The sequence below is a fragment of the Theropithecus gelada genome, chromosome 19 (assembly GCF_003255815.1).
Source record: "Theropithecus gelada isolate Dixy chromosome 19, Tgel_1.0, whole genome shotgun sequence".
NCBI classification, from domain to species: Eukaryota; Metazoa; Chordata; class Mammalia; order Primates; family Cercopithecidae; genus Theropithecus; species Theropithecus gelada.
Window position 1 is genome coordinate 23,899,820 of NC_037687.1, and position 18,268 is coordinate 23,918,087.

The 18,268-nt window shown below is 53.4% G+C and overlaps 2 protein-coding genes across 16 annotated transcripts in view; one reads left to right on the forward strand and one right to left on the reverse strand.

Annotated features, from left to right (window-relative positions):
• Positions 1–10,030, reverse strand: part of STRN4 (striatin 4) — a 27,100-nt gene extending 17,070 nt beyond the window's left edge. For all 3 annotated transcript variants that reach the window (XR_003116789.1, XR_003116788.1, XM_025365810.1), the window contains exons 1-4: positions 9,705–10,030; positions 2,406–2,509; positions 1,774–1,847; positions 410–488 (exon numbers count right to left, since the gene is read on the reverse strand). Coding sequence is in view for 1 of the 3 variants with exons in the window: in XM_025365810.1 (XP_025221595.1) it covers positions 410–488; positions 1,774–1,847; positions 2,406–2,509; positions 9,705–9,986 (539 nt within the window). In the remaining 2 variants the exon portion in view is untranslated. The remainder of the gene's footprint in view (positions 1–409; positions 489–1,773; positions 1,848–2,405; positions 2,510–9,704) is intronic.
• Positions 9,594–18,268, forward strand: part of FKRP (fukutin related protein) — a 12,614-nt gene continuing 3,939 nt past the window's right edge. The window contains exons 1-4 of one of the 13 annotated variants that reach the window (XM_025365814.1): positions 9,594–9,637; positions 10,828–10,900; positions 11,608–11,669; positions 12,103–12,259. The gene's annotated coding sequence lies outside the window, so the exon portion shown is untranslated. Of the gene's footprint in view, positions 9,642–10,508; positions 10,589–10,827; positions 10,901–11,236; positions 11,670–12,102; positions 12,312–18,268 lie in introns of those variants that run through there. The other 12 variants (XM_025365821.1, XM_025365817.1, XM_025365822.1 and 9 more) reach the window with 12 other exon arrangements.

The following is an 18,268-nucleotide window of genomic DNA, read 5'->3' on the forward strand; positions in this document are numbered from 1 at the left end:
TAAAAAGCGACACTTCATAAATCTTCACAAGGTATTGAAAAAAAAAAAACAAAGCCACAGGGCTCCTATGGCCACCGAGATTTAAAAAAAAAAAAAAAAAAAAAAAAAAAAGGCCACAAAGGGCTCCTATGGCCACTGAGATTAAAAAAAAAAATAAAAAAGCCACAGAGGCATTCAGGGACACATTCCAATGGGGGCGTTCCCATGTCCGCCTCCTGCAGTGCGTTTCCCTCCCTGTCCCCAGGCCAGGCTCCGCCCACAGGGTGAAGGCCACTCCAGCCATGGCGGGCTAAGATACTGATAGTTCAGCGTCCCCACTGGGTACACAAAAGGACTGTGGAGCCTTTGGACTTCTCTCTCAAGCCAAATGTGCCATGTGACCCCAGCCCCACTCCCCAAGCACACTCACTGTCGGAGAAGCTGCCGCCCCTCCTTCCACACCAGCGGGCTGTTCTCCAGGGTGACCGATTCCACGGGGCCATTGGAGACTGGCGGGTGAGAGAACGGAGGCTGTCTTAGTCGGGCCACTGCCACCTACCCATCACCTCCTCCATCCTCCTCACCCCTCCAACCCAAATCGGTCACTGTCACGGGTCCTGTGGCGTCACTTCCTGAGTGTTGGAACCCTGCTCTCTTCCCCCACGTGGGGATGCCTCCTCCTTGAAGCGGTCCTCATCTCTAGGTCTCCTGACTGGTGGTTCCCCAAACTGGCCCCCGACAAGATAAGGGCTTTTTCTCAAAACTCTGGCGAGTTGTCATTTTCCTTCACAGAAAGCTGGCCTGGTTCTGAGAGTAGGGCTGACCAGGTTCAAGCCCAGCTCTGCCCCATCCCAGCTGTGTGACCCTGAGTTAGGGTAAGCGGTGTCAGTTTCGTCCTCTGAGAAATGAGCTTAATGATAACAGCATCTCCCTCTTGGGAGTGCTGGGAGGATGCAATGAGGTAATTTGCTTAGTATTTTATTCAAGTCTTTTCTGGGCATCTACGTCGTGCGTGGCTAGGGACCTGGGCTACCCGGGTCAACAAAGACCTGCCCCTGTGGAACTTCCGTTCCAGTGAGAAGAGCTGGCAGCAGGTAACGACCATCACTATCAGCTGAGCATACAAGGTCTTCTCAGCTTGCCTCAGCCAAGCTTCCCCTCACCCGGCCCGCCCTCCCACATCCCCTGCCCTACACCGTTTGCCCAGTCACAGTGACCGACTCCCTATGCTCTAACTCGTTCAGCGTGCGTCTCTGCATCTGTGCTGTCTCCCCTGACTCTCCTGCTGGGGAACAGAGTCATCTTTCAAGAAGCTTAGACTCTAAGGGACCAGAGGGGAGGAACCACATCTCCCGTGCTCTCTGCTGTATTCCTGATCTGTGATACAAAGCCTGTACCCCACAAATAAAGTCTTTTTGGATGAACGACTGAATGGCAACCCTGTTCAAACGCCACCTCCTCAGTGACGTCTTCCCCGGCTTTCCCGCACCGTCCCCAGCGCTCTATAAATAGTCCTGGCGCCCACTCCTCGCAAAGGGATCCCGTGAGCTGCTCGTGTGTCTGCCTCTGTTGCACAGGGAGACGGCAAGCAGGACTGGCCCCCAGGGTCCAGCACAGGACCTGGCAGCCCATGGGGAGGACTCTGAGAGTGAGAATCCGCCCCTCCCCAGCCCCGGGGCCGATTCTGCCTTCTAAGGAGCAAAGTGAGAAAGAGGGACCCCATCTTCCTGCTTCTCCAGCACACTCCACGTCCACGGGAGGGCGCCGACCGCGCGAGCATCAGAGGGTGGGTACCTTGTTCTGACACATCTGCTTTCTTCTCCCCCTGGTTCAGGTCTGTACCAAACTTCAGTTTATGGTATTTGGCCCTAAAAGAGCAAATGGTTAATGAATAAGAGATGCGGGAGAGTAGACAGGGTCAGTAGTTACCTGAGGAATCCGGAATCCCAAACCCCAAATCACAGGGGCCTCCCACAACTGGTCTCCTACCACTGAGGCTGAAGCATCCCCCACACCCCTGGCCTGGTGGAAGAGATCACTCCCTGGAGTCAGGCAACCTGAGACCCCTAGTCTCAGGGGTCCTTGAAGAAACCATCAGCCCTTGAAACCCCAGTTCCTCGTCTGAAACAGGGCTAACAATACCCGTTAGGCTACGGGAAGGGGTAAGGGATAACCGAGGTAAGGACTATACAATATTTGGCGCACAGTGGGCCACCAGCATCGTGAATACTGTTTCTGGTAGACGTCTAGCCGGAATCCCACCTACCCTATCTTGTTTCTCCCCTAGAACCTTATGGTACTGGAATGATGGAAAAGAATGTCGACCCCAAATCTCCCTCAGCTGGAAGGAGGTGTGGCTGGTGGCCTCCTGACACTGTGCTTGACATGGACCCAGAAGGCAGGCCCGGGGCAGGATGAAGGCTCACCTTTCCTGCTTCAGCGCATACTCTAGCATCTTGATCCGCCGCACCAGGTCTGTCTTCAGATTCTCCTGCCCTTTCCTCTCTCCCTGGAGGAAGGCCACCTGAGCCTGGGAGGGCACACAGGAGGCAAATGAAGACAACGGGGCTCAGGCTCACTGCCGGTGTGTCCGTCACTCATCCAGGCACAGTACCAGCCCACAGCCACCCCACAGTGATGGGCGGCAGCCACTTCCTCGGCACAAAGACCCCGAGCCAGGGTTCAGGAAGCACTGAGAGGACAGGCTGGATCTGTTTCCAAGGCCCCCTGCCACGTCATCCACAACGAGGGCCGAAGGGGAGCCCTTAAACCCTGAGATGACAATGGGGACAGCCTAGGCCTCACTTGCTGGCTGCTTTTGGAGGGAAGTCGGGTCAGGGATGGCAGTGGAGAGGAGGGTGGGCATTCACTGCCCTGGACTCCCCCCAACACCCTCTGGCAGGTGCTGTCCCTAAGGCTACTGGTGGAGGTGGTGTCCCACTATTCTTACCAGAGCATCTGTCTCTGGGAGGCGTGGGAAGCTACTTCTGGAGCTTTGGGACAAGAGTGGGTGGCTTGGCTCGGCTCCGGCTCCAATACAAAAGCTTTACAAGCCAAGCCCACTGTGGGACCAGCCGTCCCACTGCATTCTGCCCAGGGTGTGAGAGAAATGTGCCACAGACACGACCCCGGGTTCCTGCCAAGCACTTCACACCGTCTGCTGGCTTGAGCTGCCCTGTCTGCTCCAGTCTGTCAACAAGTCATTTAGAGACACTGGGCCCACTGCCTTCCAGGCAGGATCCTGGCCTCTGACCATGGTCCAGAAGCCCTTGTGCCAAAGCCCTGGCCCAGGGCTCATCTCTGGCTTCTCCCCAAGCACCCCACCATTCCAGCCCAGAACAGCCAGAGCTCCAGGCCCAACTTAGACACTTACTCGCTACATGATCTTAGGCAGGTCATTGGCCTTCTCTGAGCCTCTATTTGCCCCTCCAGAAAATGAGACTCATAAGAGTGCCCTCCCCTCATGTGCTAGCTTCTGCTCAGTCCAAGGCCTGGCACAGAATAAAGGCTAACAAATGCCAGCTTCTACTTCTCTTATCACTTTTACTCTCCATGTACATTTTTTGCAAATCCAAAATGGGCCCAGTTCCTTACAGGAGGCAGGATCCCTTGGAGACCCCAGATCAAGTAGAAATGTCTGTTTCTACTTGATCTGTAGATCAATGAAATGGCCAGGCACAGTGGCTCACACCTATAATCCCAGCCCTTTGGGAGGTTGAGGTGGGCAGATGACTTAAGGTCAGGAGTTCGAGACCAGCCTGGGCAACATGGTGAAACCCCATCTCTACTAAAAATACAAAAAACTTAGCCAGGCGTGGTGGTACACACCTGAAGTCCCAGCTACTTGGGAGGCTGAGGCAGGAGACTCGCTTGAACCTGGGAGGTGGAGGTTGCAGTGAGCCAAGATCGTGCTACTGCACTCCAGCCTGGGTGACAGGTCGAGACTTTGTCTCAAAAAAAAAGAAATACATGTCACCAGTTACCTTATAGAAAAGAACCTCATCTGTCCGCTTCGAGACACATATGTATATAAACATCCAAGGCCAGATGGGGAAACTACTTATCTGACATCAACATCTCTAAGGCGTTTCTGTCCTTCATGTATCTTCTCGGTCCCCCAAATCTACTCTCTGAATCACTGGAGAAGGTGTGAGGAGAGGTGGACCGACCACCAAAGACAAGCTCTGACTTTCCTCCTCACTCTCTTCCCTGCCCTCCTGGGCTTTGGTGATTGATTCCTCAACCTCCCGGGGCAGTTCAGCCTGCTGGGAACCTACACCTTGGTCAACACCTGCCACTGTTTGGTGATTGCCCACACGCATGAGGTGCCCCAGTAAGGCACTGGGCAATAACAGAGGAGCCACGTGGTTCCTACACCCACAGGGCTCAGTCCCGTGCAGGAGACAGACATGAGCAGCAGCTCACACGCAATGTGACTAGACCCCGTTGTGGGAGTGAAGGATGCTATGGGAGGAGGGACAAGAGGCGACAGTTCAGCTAAGGCCTGAAGCTGAAGAGAAGTTAGCCAGGGGAGGGAAGGGCCCTGCTGGCAGAGGACGGAGGCAAGAGCAGCACAGTGGGCTTAAGGAACTCTAAAAAGGCCAGGATGGCTGCTTCAGAATGTGTAAAAGGCTCAGGGAAGCCATGGAAGGGTTTTAAGTAGAGAGAGGTAACCGATTCGCATGTTACAAGGGCAGCCCCAGCTAAAACATGGAGAACTGACGAGGGAGCAGGAGAGCGGCAGAGCTGGACACAGAGACCCCCATCACAGATGAGGGCAGTCCCAGAAATCCCAGGACAGAACGGCAGTGGCCTGGACTAGGACGGGGGCACACTGGAGGTCTATCTGTGGGGGCGGGAGGCGGAGTCGGGCATCCCACCCAGACCTGTCACTGGTTGGGTTCCCCCTTCATCCCTCTGCTGCCTCACTGGGCCATGGTCTCCCTCCTCCTAATGTGGACGTAAGGGTCTCAGCCGCCCACTCTGCTTTGCTGTCCCTTTTCCAGTGCCTCTGGAAACAGAACCAGAAAGATGTGGTTGGAGCGTCTCAGGGAGGTGGAAACCCAACAAAAACGGGAAGCATCAGTGGCCAGTCCTTCCCTCGCTGCAGATGCCAGCAGTCCCCACTGGCTGCCTGGTCTGCAAGTGCCAAGGGCTGTGGTAGGCCTGAGGGTCAATCCGGGATCTGGAAGTGCCGCTCACCACTGCTCATCACACCCACCCACTGCCACTCCCTCTGGCCAGAGCCACAGAGCACGTGCCCCCAAAACCTTCTGATACCTGGCAGCTACTGCCTCTCCGCCCCTCCAGCTATTCCCAGCAAGGCAACATCTAAAGGCTTCGGAGGAGTCCTAGCAATTCAGTCCTCCCAGGAGCTGATGCCTCTCTGAATTCGCTGCTTCCTGTCCCAGCTCCCTGGGAGGAGTTCCCGTTTCGTGCCACCTAGCCCTGCATCTCCTAAGGGGCTCCTTCCCAAGCTTCAACAGCTGCTGGCAGGGATGAGCCCCCAGGAAGCCGGAGTGGGGAGGGGACAGCTCCGCACATTCTCTGCTGGCACCGCACTCACTGCAGCTCCCTGTCACTGCTCCTATACAAATCTCCAGTTCAGATCCCTCATTAAAATGTCCCTCCTATCCTCAAAAAGCTTCCCCTCTCAGAGTTGCCACAGAACAGGGGCAGAGCCACACAATCAACTACAGCTTTGCGGTCCCCTGCACGAACAAGCTTCCTCTGCCAGCTTGGAAGTTTCGGATGGGCAGAAACCGCATCACCTACTTCTCAGAATCCCCCACCTAGCAAATGCCTGCTCATTATCAGACTGAAGCTCCACCACCTTCCTGCTCCAAACTTACGGCGCCTACTGCCAGGACCTCCCGAGGGGCTGCCTTCCCTGCCATTCAACACACGTGTACTAAACAGGGTCGCACGGCAGGTCTTCTGCTAGGAGCAGCTGTATTAAGCTCTTCACAGAAAAGTTATTCAGAGTCCATCAGGAAAATCTGACACTGCCCAAGTCTTAAGGGATCTCACGGGGGAAGTCACACTGTCTGTTAGCGCTAAGTGTTCAAGTAAAGGTGTGTAAAAGAGGTGCCGCTGATGGGAGAGTAAACTGGTGGGTCAACATGGCAGAGTCAATCCCTGTTTCTTTTTCTTTTCTTTTTTTTTGAGATGGCATCTCGCTCTGTCACCCAGGCTGGAGTGCAATGGTGTGATCTCGGATCACTGCAACTTCCGCTTCCCGGGTACAAGTGATTCTCCTGCCTCAGCCTCCCGAGCAGCTGGGACTACAGGCGCCTGCCACCACATCTGACTAATTTTTGTATTTTTAGTAGAGACAGGGTTTCACCATACTGGCCATGCTGGTCTTGAACTCCAGACCTCGTGATCCACCTGCCTCAGCCTCCCAAAGTGCTGGGATTCCAGGCGCGAGCCACCGCACCCAGCCCAATCACTGTTTCATAAACACATCCATTCTACTATTCCACTCATCTGTTCTGCTTCACACTCGCACATGAATAAGGGGTACTCACTGCAGCCATGTCTGATGGGGAGAAAAACTAGAAAAAATCTAAAAGTCCACCAACCAGGGTCACACTCAATCAGCTATGGTGTAAACATCCCATGGGACTCTATGCAGCTATGAAAAAGCGTAAGAAAGAGTTCTCTGTGCTGATATGAAAGAAAACCAAAACACATTATGTCATAGAATGATACATACAGCAGCAGTTCATCTATTACACAAACACAATAACTCTTTTCTCTCGGGAGAGAAGAGCAAGAAAGGGATGAAGAGAAGGAACTTTCCTTTTTCACTCACATATATATGTGTATACACACACACACACCCCTCTGAGATGTCTGAATTTTTACTAATGTAACAATAAAAGAAAACAAAAGTGCAAAGTGACAGTGCTGGCACCATGCCAGACACTAGTTCCTCTCAAACTCCAAGAAAGGTCATTAAGTGAGGGGATAAACATCTTTTCTCTCATCAGCCTCCAGGATGAGAAGATGGTGTGGTGGGTGCTGTGCAGTGCACTGGTGCAACATCCCAGAGGCTAAGATTCAGTCCAAGCTCTGCTATGACTGCTTGGGTGACCCTGGGGAGGCCACTACGCCTGCCTGAACCAATTTTCTCAACTGTACTGGGTAGCAGAGAGGTACAGAACATGTGCTTAAAAGTCCACCGACGGTCGGGCATGGTGGCTTACACCTGTAATCACAGCACTTTGGGAGGCCGAGGCAGGTGGATCTCTGGCGGCCAGGAGTTCAAAACCAGCCTGAACAACGTGGCAAAACCCCCATCTCTACTAAAAATACAAAAATCAGCCAGGCGTGGTGGTGCACACCTGTAATCCCAGCTACTTGGGAGGCTGAGGCAGGAGAATTGCTTGCAACTGGGAGGTAGTGGTTGCAATGAGCCGAGATCATGCCACTGCACTCCAGCCTAGGTGACAGAGTGAGACTCTGTCTCAAAAGAAAAAAAAAAAAGGTCCACAGACAAGCCCTTCTGCTCATCTGCTGGGATCCTCGATAAATCACCCTCTCAAAACTTCCATTTCCTCGTGCTTTTTTTTTTTAAAGGCAGGGGGAATATCCTTTACCCTCCCAGAAGGCCACAAGAATGAAATGACAGCTCATATCTACAGTACTTGATACACAGCCCCAGACATGGTATGTGCTCACTAAATTGCAGCTGGTGCCGTTATTGCTGAGTGAGGTAATGACACTGCCTCTGCTACATCACGGGGCACTGAGAAGATCTGATGAGATGTATGCTGGGAAAGAGCTTCGGAAGTAGAGAGTGGGACACAAGTGAGAGCAGTTACATAAGGATTCTGCTCCCACCCCAGCTCCAAGCCTCAGCCACCACAAGTGAGGGCAGGGGGAGAGTTACTTGAGGTCTTTACTCATCCTATGAACAAAATGCAGTTTTTGTTGTTGTTGTTTTCTGAGATAGGATCTCACTCTTTCGCCCAGGCTGGAGTGCAGTGGTGCAATCATGGCTCACTGCAGCCTCAACCTCCGGGGTTCAAGCAATCCTCCCACCTCAGCCTCCTGAGTAGCTGGGACTACAGGTACACATCACCACGCGCGGCTAATTTTTGTACTTTTTTGTAGAGATGAGGTCTTGCTATGTTGGCCAGGCTGGCCTGGAACTCCTGGGCTCAAGGGATCCTCCCACCTCAGCCTCCCTAAGTGCTGGGATTACAGGCATGAACCACCGCACCCCATCCCTACCGACAAAATTCTCATCAGTTATTTATTTGGGTGCCAGCTTCCACTAGATAGAAAACGGCAAATCGGAAGGGGAAACGTGGGCTGCTACAAGGAATACTAGCAGAAAAGTACTGACAATTTCTGCTAATAATAACCCAGTCCAAGAATCTTCAGACTTCCAGTGGGCCATTCCTGATCCCTTCAAATCCGGACATCTCCATGATCCTCCAGTCACTGCCAATGGACCTGATGTTCCACGAGGTCACAAACCCCAGCCGAACTCTTCAGACTCTTCCACACATCAGCCCGGAGCATATCCCTGTCCCAAGCTACCCCACAAACCATGGGGTCTTTTCCCAGGACTTCCACAAACATATCTCCTTCCCCCCAACCCCACCCTACCCCCGTTCTCTCTGAGATGCCTCCTCATGTTGCCTTCGGGCTCTACAAAATTCTCCCCCCTAAAGCATCACCCCAGGGTAACACCTAACTCGTCCTCATTGGCACCATCCCAGGACCCTCACCTCCATACTGGACATGCCCGACACCCCCACACTCCAGTTCAGGGTTCTCTTCCTACATCCTACACACACGTCCCATCTCAGTGCCATCGCGCCCACTCCTGCACACCCCCAAGTGGAACTTCCACTCTCAAGTTCTCCCACCCAGGCTCCTAGGGTACATCTCCTGTTCTGTCCACACTTCCACTCCAAAGATCCCTTCCCTGCACTCTGCAGCCACACATGCCCGGGATCCCCAAAGTTTCCCCTAAGAGGGAAAGCCACACACCTTCATCCTGGACCCCTCGAAACTCTCTTCCCACCTCTCGGGTCCTTACACAGCCACCCTTCCGTGCCCACTGTCCAGTCGTCCCGAAACACACCCATCTCAGGCTCCCGGACTTCCTCTCCCTAACTCCTCCCGGTTCCCGGTCTGGATCCGCTCTTTCCCAGCGTGTCCCAAGTCCCCCCTCGGACGCTTCTACTTCCCACCTGCACCTGGCTAGGGCCGGGGTCGGGGGTCCCTCTGCGCCCGCCGAGCTTCTGCTCACTCCCACAGGAGACCACTCAGGTCTTTCCCAGACCCCTCCAGCTCCTCTCCACACCCTTTCCCGAGTTCTCTTGGGGCTCCCCTCTAGGGCCCGAGTCGCCTCTCTCAGGAGCCCCGCGGCCGGCGCGCTCAGTTCCAGTCCCAGTCCCACTCCCAGCCAGTTCTGGTACCTCGGCCCCTCTCTCTCGGCCGGTCCCGGTGATCCCTCCCACCCCCGGTCCCTCCACTCCCACCTCGGGCCGTCCCGGTCCCCTCCCACCCGGGGTGCCCTCAGGACACCCCTCGGACGGCCCCTCACTCGCCCTCCGGGACCGTCGCGGTCCCCTCCCGCCCCCCCCCCGGCCGTCCCGGCGGCCATTGCTCCAAGATGGCGGCGGCGGCGGCGGCGGCGGGTGAGGCCGGGCCGGGCCGGGCCGGGCCGGGTGGGGGGTCGGGGGTCCCGGGACGGCGCTCACCTGTAACTCGGCGCGCTCGGCCTCCCAGCGGGCTTTCTCGGCTTCAAAGCGCGCCCACTCGTGCTGGATAAAGTGCAGGATCCCCGGCAGGCTCAGGGGCTCCGGGCCCGCCGTGGGCCCAGGGCTGCCTCCGCCGCCGCCTCCCTTACCTGCCGGGCCCGGCCCGGGGGCAGGGGCGGAGACCGGGGCCGCCCCAGTGGGGCCAGGGCCCGCGCCTGAGCCGAGCGGACGGCAGGAGGAGGCGGCGGCGGCGACCGCGGCGGCCGCTCGCTCCTCCATCATGGAGGCCCCGGGGCCGGCCCGCGCGCCCGCTATGCTTCGCGCGCCTGCGCGGGCGCTCCAACACACCCCCCCCACCACCACCACACACATACACACACACACACACACACCCCACCACCCCGCGCGCGCCTGACGGAGGACAGTGGGAAGAGGGGCTGGCGGAGAGCGCGAGGCCGGGCACGAGCCTCGCCCACCCGGGTCGACCCCGAGGGCTAGCGTGCCCGCGCGGGGGGCGGCGGGAGGGAGATCGCGCCCCGAGGAGGGCGAGGGAGACCCAGGCCCCGCACGACGGTCCCCCTCGCTGGAGTGAGACTGAGGAAGGGGCCACTTTCTGCCCCCCTCCTCCTACTCCGCCCCAGAGAAAGAGCCTTACCCCTTCCACACCCAAACATCACTCTCCTGGGCAATTACTTTTACTCTGAGAGAAAGGGCGACCAGCAGTGGCCCCATCCTCTCTGATTCCTGTCCAGGTCGGTTGTCATGGTAACCCTTCCCCATTGGTGGGGGCGAGTTGGTGGGGGACAGCCTTCCCCTCCCTTCCACCTTTGTGGTTATGGAGCCCCAAACCTCTTCGGACTCTGCACCAGGAGAAGGTTGCTAAGGTAACCTAAGTCCCTGGTGGTCCTTCTGCTCCTTTCCTCATTGGTTACTATGGCAACCCCCCACACCTAGCATTCAGGTAGAAAGTACCCCAGCCCCAAAGACGCTGATCTCTAAGAGAAGCACCTCTTCCCCAGTCCCTCCCCCATAGCCACCTAGTTGGCATTACCGTGGTAACCGTCTTCCCCTTCCCATTGTGGGAGGCCCATGCACCAAACCAACCAGGTGTTTTTATTTAGAGGAGGAGATGCTCTGCTGAGGAACAGTTGCTATGGTTACAGGGCCTGGACCATCCTCTGGGGGATGAGAAACAGGCAAGGTCAAGGCCTGGTTACTATGGTAATAGAGAAGCCCCCTTCGAGTGACCCTAGGAACCAAGCCCAACCAAGGAGGGGAATTTTTTTTTTTTTTTTTGGAGATGGAGTTTCACTCTTGTTGCCCAGGCTGGGATGCAATGGCCCGATCTCAGCTCACCACAACCCCTGCCTCCCTGGTTCAAGCCGTTCTCCTGCCTCAGCCTCCTGAGTAGCTGGGATTACAGGCATGTGCCACCACGCCTGGCTAATTTTTTTTTTTAGTAGAGACGGGATTTCTCCATGTTGGTCAGGCTGGTCTTGAACTCCCGACCTCAGGTGATCAGCCTTAGGCCCGCCTCAGCCTCCCAAAGTACTGGAATTACAGGTGTGAGCCATCGCCCCTGGCCAGGGGATGTTTTAAGAATCTCTCAGAGGTGGAGTGTGTCTAGGGAGGGGGTTGTCATGGTAACAGCTTCTGTTGGCTTCTAGCCCTACCTTTTCTGGACACATTCATGCTAGAGGGATGGTTATAGGTTGCTGTAATAACTGACATCCCTCCCATTCACCCCACCCCACTTCTGAGACACCCCAGGTGGTGCCTGAGATCATGGGACTTCAAGAGAAAGGATTCCCTGACCTTTCTCTTGCCACTATTGTGGATAAGATGAAATTGTGCTCTATTGTACAGAAATGGCTAATTTGGGGTTTTCTGGTTCTCCTCTCAGGAGTGCAGCTCAGCTGGGCTGGAACTGCCCTCCTGGAACTCCCCCAGCCTGCAACCTAGGAGGTAAGAAGTCCCTCAGTGTCACCCGCATTCTCATGGAAACTGCCCTTCCCTTATTTCCTAAGGCTTTCCCATGTCTCTCATTTTTTTCTTTTCTTTTTTTTTTTTTTTTTTTGAGACAGAGTCTTGCTCTGTTGCCCAGACTGGAATGCAGTGGTACGGTCACAGCTCACTGCAGCCTCCACCTCCTAGGTTCAAGTGATTCTCCTGCCTCAGCCTCCCGAGTAGCTGGGATTACAGGCGCCCGCCACCACGCCTGGCTAATGTTTTGTATTTTTAGTAGAGACGGGGTTTCACCTTGTTGGCCAGGCTGGTCTCGAACTCCTGACCTCGTGATCCACCTGCCTCGGCCTCCCAAAGTGCTAGAATTTACAGGCATGAGCCACCGCGCCCAGACCTCTCATTTTTTTCTAACCGTCACATTCCCATTCCACAGATGCAGGAACTAAGGCTCAGGCCAAATCACAGCTCAGACCCCGTGAACCCAAGGCCTGAAGAGAATTTGGATTCATTTACATTGTTTTGTGGGGACTGGAGAGACAAGTAAGTTCTCAGCTTAACTGTCCTCTCTGGCTCTGACTACCATTTCTAAGGCAAGCCCCTTGTTTCTACTCTTGCGCCCCTTGCTGGTTTCTTGCCCTGTCTGTAAGTTGTATGGTTGTTGTCCGTCTTTTTTTTTTTTTTTTTTTTTTTTTGGGACACGATCTCGCCCAGGCTGGAGTGCAGTGGATCAATCTTGGCTCATTGCAACCTCCGCTTCCCCAGTTCAAGTGATTCTCACACCTCAGCCTCCCCAATAGTTGGGATTACAGGTGCACACCACCATGCCCAGCTAATCTTTGTATTTTTTTATAGAGAGGGGGTTTCACATGTTGCCCAGGCTGGTCTCTAACTCCTGACCTCAGGTGATCCGACCGCCTGGGCCTCTGAAAGTACTGAGATTACAGGTGTGAGCCACCACAGGTGGCCCTGTCAGTCTTCTTTCTGTCTTCTGGAGGGCTGACCTAATGAGTACCTCATTCATTCTGTATCCTCAAAACACAAGGTCCACTACAAAGAATACTTGAGTTTGTTGAGTTACCGAGTTGAATTAATTTATTAATGTGCCACAGCCAAGCTTTGAAAGCACCTGTCAGGTTAGGGCTGGGGAAGGCTCACCAGAGATGGGTTGAGAGTCAGGGCTTCAGAAAGAACCCAAGAGAGAAGGCAAAGTTTATTGGTTTAAAGCACAGCTCTGTAGCCAGCTTCTTGGATCAACTCTTGGGTCCACTACTTCCCATTGTGTGACCTTGATAGAGAGTTAAAGAGACTTAACTCTTTAAGACAACTCTGGGCACTCTTGTTGCCCAGAGACTTAACTCTTTAACTCTGTGTGCCTTTATTTCCTTTTTTTTTTTTTTTCTTTTGAGATAAGGTCTCACTGTGTCACTGTCACACAGGCTGGAGTGCAGTGGCAAAGTCTCAACTCACTGCAGCCTCTGCTTCCTAGGCTCAAGAAATCCTTCGACTTCAGCCACCAGAGTAGCTGGGACTACAGGCGCGCACCACCATGCCCGGCTAATTTTTTAATTTTTTTGTAGAGATGGGGTCTTACCAGTCCACGCTGGTCTCAAAATCCCAGACTCAAGCAATCTCCCCCCGCCTCATCCTCCCAAAGTGCTGGGATCACAGGCGTGAACCACCGCATCAACTGGTTTCCATTTTTAAATTTGATCATAACGTGAGGATTAAATAAGTGAATATGCATAAAGTGCTTAGAACAGGGCCTGGCACAGGGTGAGCTGCTAGAATTGTTATTATTATCCTCCGATTCAGAAAAATTTAGAACATTCAGACCTTCAAAATCATCATTGCATCCACTTTGCCCCAATGAAGGAGTTTGTAGCCCTTAGAGGTGGTGAAGTCTGCGTGGCTTTGTCAGGGTACTGGATGATTCCTTTCCCCGCCTCAGCTTCCCTCACATCCTCACCAGCAGGTGGCACCTCCTTATCTGGCCATCAAACCCACTGGTGTCTGGTCTGCAAGGGCCAAGGTCCGTGGTGGGCCTGAGGGTAGCCAGGACCTGGCTGCTGTCCTCTGCCCTGCTGGGCACCTCCTGGCCGACCCAGAGTCAGTCAGACAGTGTAGCAAGAGCCAGGGCCTCGGAAGCGGAGACCTGGGTTCTCATCCCTGCATCCTTCCCATCTCTCTGAGCCAGAGGTTCCTGTCTTTCTTTTTTGAGACAGGGTCTCACTGTGTCACCCAGGCTGGAGTGCGGTGGCTGGATCACAGCTCACTGCAGCCTCTACCTCCTCGGCTCAAGGGACCCTTCCACCTCAGCCTCCCTCCTAAGTAGCTGAGACCACAGGTAGGTTCCACCATGCCTGGCTAATTTTTGTATTTTTTGTAGAGACAGGGTTCCACTATGTTGCCCGGGCTAGTCTTGAACTCCTGAGCTCAAGCGATCCTCCTGCCTCAGCTTCCTATAGTTCTTGGATTACAGGAGCGAACCACCACACCCAGCCCACGTTCCCTATGTTAATAATTCAAGTCACTCATTCATTCAACACATATTTATTGAGCACCTGCTATGTGCCAGGCACTGAGCTGTGCTCTGGGGATACAGTAGGGAAAACAGATCCCTGCCCTCCATGGTGATTCTGGCAACAAACAGACTAAGTAAAATCCACGTGACAACTACCAGGGGAGCAAAATAAGGCAGGAATGGGGTATAGGAAGTACATGGGTGATAGGGAGATGCTTTAAAAAAAAAAAAAAAAAAAAAGCTGGGCTCGGTGGCTCATGCCTGTAATCCCAGCATTTTGGGAGGTCGAGGCGAGCAGATCACGAGGTCAGGAGTTCGAGACCAGCCTGACCAACGTGGTGAAACTGTCTCTACTAAAAATACAAAAATTAGCCCGGCATGGTGGTTCATGCCTGTAATCCCAGCTACTCAGGAGGCTGAGGCAGAAGAATCGCTTGAACCTGGGAGGTGGAGGTTGCGGTGAGCTGAGTTTACACCACTGCACTCCAGCCTGGGCAACAGAGCAAGACTCCATTTCAAAAAAAAAAAGATAAGGTCTCACTCTATTGCCTGGGCTGGAGTGCGATGGTGCCATCATGGCTCACTGTACCCTCGACTTCCCCAGCTCAAGTGATCTTCCCACCTCAGCCTCCCAAGTAACTGGGACTACAGGTGCAAAAGCCATCACGTCCAGCTAGTTTTGTTTATTTTTTGTCAGCAAAGCAAGACGCTGTCCCTTTAAAAACAAAAATTGTTTTGGCCGGGTGCGGTGGCTCACGCCTGTAATCCCAACACTTTGGGAGGCCAAGGCAGGCGGATCATGAGGTCAAGAGATTGAGACCATGCTGGCCAACATGGTGAAAACCCATCTCTACTAAAAATACAAAACTTAGCCGGGCATGGTGGCACGCTTCTGTAGTCCCAGCTACTTGGGAGGCTGAGGCAGGAGAATCACTTGAACCCGGGAGGTGGAGGTTGCAGTGAGCCAAGATCGCACCACCTCACTCCAGCCTGGCAACAGAGCGAGACTCTGTCTCAAAAAAAAAAAACAAACTTGTTTTTGGCTGGGTGCGGTGGCTCACGCCTGTAATCCCAGCACTTTGGGAGGCCAGGGTGGGTGGATCACCTGAGGTCAGGAGTTCGAGACCAGCCTGACCAACATGGAGAAACGCCGTCTCTACTAAAAATACAAAATTAGCTGGATATGGTGGCGCATGCCTGTAATCCCAGCTACTTGGAAGGCTGAGGCAGAAGAATCGCTTGAACCTGGGAGGTACAGGTTGCAGTGAGCCAAGATGGTGTCATTGCACTTCACCCTGGGGAACAAAAGCGAAATTTCGTCTCAAAAAAAAAAAAATATATATATATATATATGTATATTTAAAATTAACCAGGTGTGGCATGCACCTGTAGTCCCTGCTACTCGGGAGGCTGAGGCAGGAGAATTGCTTGAACCCAGGAGGTTGCAGTGAGATGAGATCACTGCCACTGCACTACAGCCTTGGCAACAGAGGGATATTCCATCTCAAAAAAAAAAAAAAAAGAAAGAAAAGAAAAGAAATAAGAGCAGTTTCAGAAAATGTTCTGGGTGACTTAAGCATACAGGTTGGGGAAAGCATGGCAAGAGATGAGGGCGGAATGGGGAACAGACAAGGGGAATGTCAGAAGAAGCTTCCACTTTCTCCCCTGGGCACTGGGGAGCCATGGCAAGTTGAGAGCAGGGGAAGGAGAGGCCTGACTTGTGCTTTAGGAAGACTCTTCTGGCTATCACGAGGAGAGGAATTGCCAGGAGATCGGGGGAGGTTGGATGGGAATGTGGGTGGACCTGGTTGAAGAGGGAGCTGTGGAAATGGGGAGGAGGGGACAGAGGATTTAGGACATAGGGAGGTTAGCTAGATGTCCCCTCTCTCTAGGAAGGACAGAAACCTACAAAAAGTCATCATGGGGACACTTTATTTGATCATCTGCTTGGAACCCAGAGCTACACCACCTGTGCTGGAGACCCGCCAGCCAAACTTTCAAAGTCGCGGTGGGGACAAGGAGACAGCGCCATCTGGTGCTTGAGGGTGTGGCCAATGAATGTGGAGGGGAGTGTCCTAAGGTTAGCAGCCTCTTTTGATGCAAGCTACCCCACTTTTTTGTTGTTGGGTTTTTTGAGACAGGGTCTCACTCTCGTCCAGGCTGAGTGCAGTGGCATGATCATGGCTCACTGGCTCAAGCCATTCCCCACCTCAGCATCCTGAGTGGTTGGGACCATAGGTGAGTAGCACCGCACCCAGCTAATTTTTTATTTTTTGTAGAGATGAAGTCTCCTTATGTTACTCAGGTTGGTCTCGAACTCCTGGACTCAAGCGATCCTCCTGCCTTGGCCTCCCAAATTGGTGGGATCACAGGTGTGAGTCACTGTACCTGGCCCACCCCACTTTTGTTTTGTTTTTCTTTTTTTAGTTTGTTTTTTCGATTTTTTTTTTTTCCCGAGACGAAGTCTCGCTCTGTCACCCAGGCTGTAGTGCAATGGTGCCATCTCAGCTCACTGTAACCTCCACCTCCCAGGTTCAAGTGATCCTCCTGCCTTGGCCTCCCAAATTGCTGGGATCACAGGCATGAGTCACTGTACCTGGCCCACCCCACTTGTATTTTGTTTTTCTTTTTCTTTTTTTTTTTTTCAAGACAGAGTCTCGCTCTGTCGCCCAGGCTAGAATGCAGTGATGCCATCTCGGCTCACTGCAACCTCCACCTCTCAGGTTCAAGTGATTTCCTGCCTCGGCCTCCTGAGTAGCTAGGATTACAGGCACCCGCCCTCACACCTGGCTAACTTTTGTATTTTTAGTAGAGATGGGGTTTCACCGTGTTGGCCAGGCTGGTCTCAAACTCTTGACCTCAGGTGATCCACCCACCTTGTCCTCTCAAAGTGTGGGATTACAGGCGTGAGCCACCACGCCCAGCCTGACCTTTTTTTCATTTATATTTTTCAGCACCCTACTTAAAAATTTTTTTTTTAATTCTAATTAAATACGTATAACATTAAATGTACCATCTTAACCATTTTTCAGCACACAGTTCAGTCGTGTTAGGTGCATTCACATTATTGTGCCGACAAACCTCTGGGACCTTTTCATCTTCCCAAACTGAAACTCTGTACCATCAAACAACTCCCCATTCCCCTGCCCGCAACCCCGACACCCGTCATTCTACTTCATGTTTCTATTAGTTTGACTCATTCTGTTAAAAAAAAAAAAAAGTTTTTTTTTTTTTTTTTTGAGGCAGAGTCTCACTCTGTTGTCCAGGCTGGAGCGCAGTGGTACTATCTCAGTTCACTGCAAGCTCTGCCTCCCGGGTTCACACCATTTTCCTGCCTCAGCCTCCCGAGTAGCTGGGACTACAGGCGCCCACCACCACGCCTGGCTAATTTTTTGTATTTTTGGTAGAGACAGGGTTTCACCATGTGAGCCAGGATGGTCTCAATCTCCTGACCTCGTGATCCGCCCACCTTGGCCTCCCAAAGTGCTGGCATTATAGGTGTGAGCCATCGCGCCCCGCCAAAATATTCTTAATTAGTGGCCAACATTTTAAAATTTGGGTAATTCTGATTTTTAAAAGATATTTCTGGCTTTTCATGCAAAATCAGAGTTGTCAGGCTGACCATCAGGGAGATGATGGGATGGCACAGGATTTCAGGGTATGAGGTGGCGGCAGGGGAGGGGCTTGAGAGCTGTGGCATCAGCCTCACCCTGGAGCCAGAACCAGGGTGTTGAGGGGCAGGGAGGGGGAGATCAGGGGTGGCTTCCTGGAGGAGGGAATGGTAGAGAGGGAGATGAGAGTGGGAATGGATTTAGGGTGTTTAAAACTGAGCCTGGGCCGGGCGCGGTGGCTCAAGCCTGTAATCCCAGCACTTTGGGAGGCCGAGACGGGCGGATCACGAGGTCAGGAGATCGAAACCATCCTGGCTAACACGGTGAAACCCTGTCTCTACTAAAAAATACAAAAAACTAGCCGGGTGCGGTGGCGGGCGCCTGTAGTCCCAGCTACTCGGGAGGCTGAGGCAGGAGAATGGCGTGAACCCGGGAGGCGGAGCTTGCAGTGAGCTGAGATCCGGCCA